Genomic DNA, 6,000 nt, shown 5'->3' on the forward strand with positions numbered 1-6,000 from the left:
TTTTGTCTATTTCCTATAACTATTTTTTAATAAATCTATGGATGCAGTTTTCCTTCAAATCGCAAAAGTAACGGTGTCGTAGTCGTTAAGCTATAGTAGGTGATCTACAAAAGAACCAAGGACTGGCAACCATGGCTTGCAGAGGGCACTGCTGCAAATCCTTTCCAGATCCTCTTTCCCTCTGCTCCCTTATTCATATATTCTTGGAAACTAATGTTTCCGTTGTTTTCCATAACGTTTAAATGAGTATTAATGGCTTTATCCCATGAATAAAGTGCAATAGATCTTCGAATAAAAATAATTTACACAATTGGAACTGTTAAAATATAATGTTCCTGTGCTGAGATAATCTTATATATGTGCCCCTGCTGTGTACTGTGTAATGGCTGTGTCTGACCGTACAGGAACATGGTCTGATCATACCACAGTTCCTGGGCAGAGGAGGAAGAAAAAGAGTATACAGACATTTCAGCAGGGGAGTGCAGATGCTGCTTTCTGTGAGGTAAAACATTTTTAAAAACAGGCAGGGAAATGTTTTACCTAACGGAAAGCTGCAGCTCTGATCCCATGCCGTAATGTCTGTATACTCTCTTTTGTTTCCTCCCCTGCCCAGGAGATGTGGTATGGTCAGACACAGCCATTACATAGTACATTGCAGGGGCACATTTAGAAGTTAATCTCAGCACAGGAATATCTTTTTTAACACATCCAATTGTAGTACTCAATATTATTACAAAATCTATTGATTAAAATGTAGTTTGTTCTTGGTACAACCCCTTCAAGGACTTGTTCTTCTCTCTTGTAACCACTGCTTAGTTCCAATAATAAGATAGAAAAAAAATCCATGCCTTATTTGTAAGGCAAACTGCTCCTCCCATGTTCCCTATTCTGTGCAAGACTGCATGTATCTGTACGAGACAGGCACCACCTAATAGCGCTGACTTATAGTCACCTTTACTCAACATGTAACTGGAACCAATTTGGTGAGAGACCCAGTGAAACCTGAACCTTTTGGAGAAGACAAATTCAACACAAAAGTGAAAAATTGAAAGCTCACAACCTCATGGACTATCATCATAATCTATTAGTCCTTGATTCGGGCCTACTGTCTGTCAGTCATTTGAATTGCATTACAACTCGAATGGAAATTATATCAAATATACAGTGATGGAAATAATTATTTGATCCCTTGCTGTTTTTGTAAGTTTGCCCACTGACAAAGACCTAAACAGTCTATAATTTTAAGGGTAGGTTAATTTTAACATTGAGAGAGAGAATATCCAAAAAAAACAAGAGAATCACATTGTATAAATTTATTTGCATTTTGCAGTGAGAAATATGTATTTGATCCCCTACAAACCATTATGAGTTCTGGCTCCTACAGACCAGTTAGACGCTACTAATCAACTCGTTACCTGCATTAAAGACAGCAGTCTTACATAGTCACCTGTATAAAAGACTCCTGTCCACAGACTCAATTAATCAGTCAGACTCTAACCTCTACAACATGGGCAAGACCAAAGAGCTTTCTAAGGATGTCAGGGATAAGATCATAGACCTGCACAAAGCTGGAATGGGCTACAAAACCATAAGTAAGACCCTGGGTGAGATGGAGACAACTGTTGGTGCAATAGTAAGAAAATGGAAGAAATACAAAATGACTGTCAATCGACATCGATCTGGGGCACCATGCAAAATCTCACCTCATGGGGTATCCTTGATCATTAGAAAGGTGAGAGATCAGCCTAAAACTACATGGGGGGGGGGGACTTGTTAATGATCTCAAGGCAGCTGGGACCACAGTCACCAAGAAAACCACTGGTAACACATTACGCCTTAAAGGTTTAAAATCCTGCAGTGCCCGCAAGGTCCCCCTGCTCAAGAAGGCACATGTGCAGGCCCGTCTGAAGTTTGCCAGTGAACACCTGGATGATTCTGTGAATTATTGGGAGAAGGTGCTGTGGTCAAATGAGACAAAAATTTGAGCTCTTTGGCATTATGACCCAAAGAACACCGCCCCCACTGTCAAGCATAGAGGTGGAAACATTATGTTTTGGGGGTGTTTCTCTGCTATGGGCTACTTCACCGCATCAGTGGGAGAATGGATGGAGCCATGTACCGTAAAATCCTGAGTGACAACCTCCTTCCCTCCGCCAGGACATTAAAAATGGGTCGTGGCTGGGTCTTCCAGCAAGACAATGACCCAAAACATACAGCCAAGGCAACAAAGGAGTGGCTCAAAAAGAAGCACATTAAAGTCATGGAGTGGCCTAGCCAGTCTCCAGACCTTAATCCCATAGAACATACTATCCCATACTATGGGCCATACAGGTATGTATAAATTTACTTTTCTATAACCTATATGCCCATAGTAGATGTCTGATATCTCCCTGGGGGTGACAGATTCCCTTTAAAAATTAACCTGCCCTTAAAATTATAGACTGTTCATGTCTTTGTCAGTGGGCAAACTTACAAAAACAGCAAGGGATCAAATAATTATTTCCTTCACTGTATAATATAAATAATAACATAATTTCAAGGCAGTAATATTGAAAAATAATAAAATTGTTTTTATTTTGGCAGATTACTGTACCAAGAGCTCAGAGGAACATCTGATGTTTTCAGATTTTACTCCAGATGACCATGGTATCACACCAGATGCATATGAAGAGTATGCCATTATCCCAGATACATCTCAAGCTTTTCTCAGAAAAAATCTGTCACCTGATCCTTTTCAACAGGTCTTTTCTTCTGCTTCATCAGTGACCAATATGCAAAGCAAAAGTCACAGAAGAGCTGTAGAAAATCAAAAATCTCACAAAGGGAAGAAAACATTTTTATGTTCAGAATGTGGGAAGTTTTTTAAAAAGAAATCCGCTTTAGTTGAACATCAGAGAATTCACACAGGGGAGAAGCCATTTTCATGTTCAGAGTGTGGGAAATGTTTTAACCGGAAAACCAATCTTGTTACACATCAGAAAATTCACACCGAGGCAAAGCCATTTTCATGTTCAGAATGTGGAAAACAGTATAGCAAGAAATCTAAACTTGTTATACATCAGAGAATTCACACAGGAGATAAGCCATATTCATGTGAAGAATGTGGAAAATATTTTAATTGGAAAACAAATCTTGTTAAACATCAGAAAATTCACACTGGAGAAAAGCTTTTTTCATGTTCAGAATGTGGGAAATGTTTTAATTGGAAAACAAATCTTGTTACACATCAAAGAAGTCACACAGGGGATAAGCCATTTCCTTGTTCAGAATGTGGGAAATCTTTTACAGAAAAATCACATCTTGCTAGACATGAGAGAAGTCACACAGGTGAGAAACCATTTTCATGTTCAGAATGTGGGAAAAGTTTTAACCAGAAAACATATCTTGTTATACACAAGAGAACTCACATAGGAGATAAGCCATTTTCATGTTCAGAATGTGGGAAATGTTTTACAGAGAAATCATATCTTGTTACACATCAGAGAAGTCACACAGGTGAAAAGCTATTTTCATGTACAGAATGTGGGAAAAGTTTCAATCGGAAAACAAATCTTGTTATACATCACAGAATTCACACAGGGGAGAAGCCATATTCATGTTCTGAATGTGGGAAATTTTTTAAGCAGAAATCGGGCTTAGTAGCACATGAGAGAATTCACACAGGCGAGAGGCCATATTCTTGTGTGAAATGTGGGAAATATTTTACACAGAAATCAGTTTTAGTTGTGCATCAGAGAACTCATACAGGAGAGAAGCCATATTCATGCTCAGACTGTGGGAAATGTTTTAATGAGAAATCAGATCTTTTTAGACATATGAGAACTCACACTGGGGAAAAGCCATTTTCATGTTCAAATTGTGGGAGATGTTTTAATCGGAAAACAAATCTTGCTAAACATGAGAGAACTCACACAGGGAAGTAGCCATTTTCTTTTTAATGATTTTATGGACAACATGTACAAGAGAAAAATTGTTGTCTGGTCTTAGAAGAAAGGTCTACAGTCACTCTATGTTACTGCAGACTGCCGAATCATGACTGTGCCGTGTTCACAATGTCATGATTCAGTTGTATTCCCTGTGCTGGTGGTGGTCATGTGACTGCTTGTATATGATTTAGATATTTATAGTCACACGCCAACTAGACTTCTGCATGTCTCTCAATTCTCTTCTATTGAAAGAAGCCGGGTAAGACTAGTTGGCACGTGACAGCTAGTATGCAAATCAAAGACCTGTGGTTACGTGACCGCCCACCCGCACATGGAATACAAGGGATATTGACAGTGTATGCATCGCAAACCGTCCCGCTTCGGCAGTCCGCAGTCAAATAGAGTGACTAGACTTTTTATAACACCACACAACTCCTTTAAGTTATAGTTGAGCAAAGTCTTGTCTACATGAGCAAGCGAAAAAACATTTAGAACACTAAATAATTCATAGAAAATGTATACAATTACCAATGACCATTTTTTTATTGAGAAGCAATTAGTATCATAATAAGACACCTACAGCTGTATATATGAACCTTGTATATAAAATATTTAACTCCCTCAGCCAGCCTCTCTTGCTCCGTTACATGTGCACACATGGGAGAGACCTGTCAATCAACTAGAGCGGAGCGTGTAGAAACTGTCCAGGAAAGGTGCTGCACTTAAAGAAGTTGTCCACTACTTTTACATTGATACCCCCCCCCATAGGATAGGACATCAATGTCTGATCGGCCGTGGTCCCGCACCCGGCACCTTCGGCGATCAGCTGTTATAGGTGCCGCCTCCGGCCAGAAGTGCTTACTTGCGGAGCTTGGCCGTCTACCTGTAGTGGCCGTCTTGGGGTAGTACACATCCACCTTCCATTGAATGGAATAGGAGGCAGATGTGTAGTACCCCGCAGCAGCCACTACAGCTAGACGGCCAAGCTCCGCAAGTAAGCACTTCCGGCCTGCGGCCACCGGCACTGATAACAGCTGATCGGCAGGGTACCCCGAGTGATCAGACACTGATCCCCTACCTGTAGTTTGAGCAGCAGGAATCGAGTGACAGGTTCCTTTTAGGTATCAGTGTCCTTGGTATCTGTCCTTATCATGTGCCATATCGCCTCCCAAAGCTTGATGTCAGATCAAGTGGAAGTGCGCAGCGTTGGACAACCTCTTTCAAACTTTATAAATCATTATTAAACATCTATTTATAAAACTTACATTGCGTTTGGATCTATATTTTTTTTATTGTACGCTGGAGCATTTCAGAGAATGGTATACCAGGCTACGGTTTGGGCAGCATGAATGCCCACAACAGGTTCCCTTTAACATCTCATAACCTCATTAAGACCCTGAATGACCACAGAATAGAATAATTACAAGCTCCTTTGACACTTATGGCATTGCTGTTCTGTAGGAAGAAGCAAGTGTCACAAATGTAATGGTGATGGAAACACACAAACAAGTTCCTCGCCACTATAATTAAGTAAAAATGTATTGAAAAAAACTGTTAATTTATCCCACATGAAAACAATGTAAAAAAAAGTTTTTTTTTGTTTATTCCCCTTTTCCCAAAAATACTATTAAGTGATCAAAAAGTTGAATCATCACAAAAATGGTACTAATGAAAACTACCACTCGTCCCCCAAAAATAAGCCCTCACAAAATATGGAAACCTAAAACCAATGTAAAGTATTATATAAACTGATGCCAGACACCAGCAAATCATATGTATGTGTAAGGGTGTGACGGGCTGTAATATGCCTCTTCCTCTCTGAACAGTGTTTGTACAAAATGTGTGCTGATTTGTGACTGTTATAATATGTGGAACTGCATAGAGTTCTATGAGCACTAATGCGCGCAGTAATGTATTGTAATTAATGTATAATGTTATTCATATATAGTGTGTAGTGAAAGTCTAGGATTAAGTTGAGAGTACAAGGTGTAGCATAGGACAAAGGAATTAGGTTAGAAAGGGGAAAGTTCAGGAAGTAGACAGGTTTAGGATAGAAACAGTTAACATGTTCAGG

General features: G+C 39.6%; 1 protein-coding gene across 1 annotated transcript in view; it reads left to right on the forward strand.

Moving 5' to 3' along the window:
* The window catches only part of LOC141271471 (uncharacterized), a 62,445-nt gene extending 57,645 nt beyond the window's left edge, over nt 1-4,800 (forward strand). The window contains exon 16 of the mRNA XM_073681540.1: nt 2,584-4,800. Within this exon, the coding sequence (XP_073537641.1) occupies nt 2,584-3,923 (1,340 nt within the window). The 3' untranslated portion in view covers nt 3,924-4,800. The remainder of the gene's footprint in view (nt 1-2,583) is intronic.
* The last annotated feature ends 1,200 nt before the right edge of the window (nt 4,801-6,000 follow it).

The sequence above is a fragment of the Phyllobates terribilis genome, unplaced genomic scaffold (assembly GCF_046119375.1).
Source record: "Phyllobates terribilis strain yellow unplaced genomic scaffold, ASM4611937v1 Scaffold_5__5_contigs__length_657084704, whole genome shotgun sequence".
Lineage (NCBI taxonomy): Eukaryota > Metazoa > Chordata > Amphibia > Anura > Dendrobatidae > Phyllobates > Phyllobates terribilis.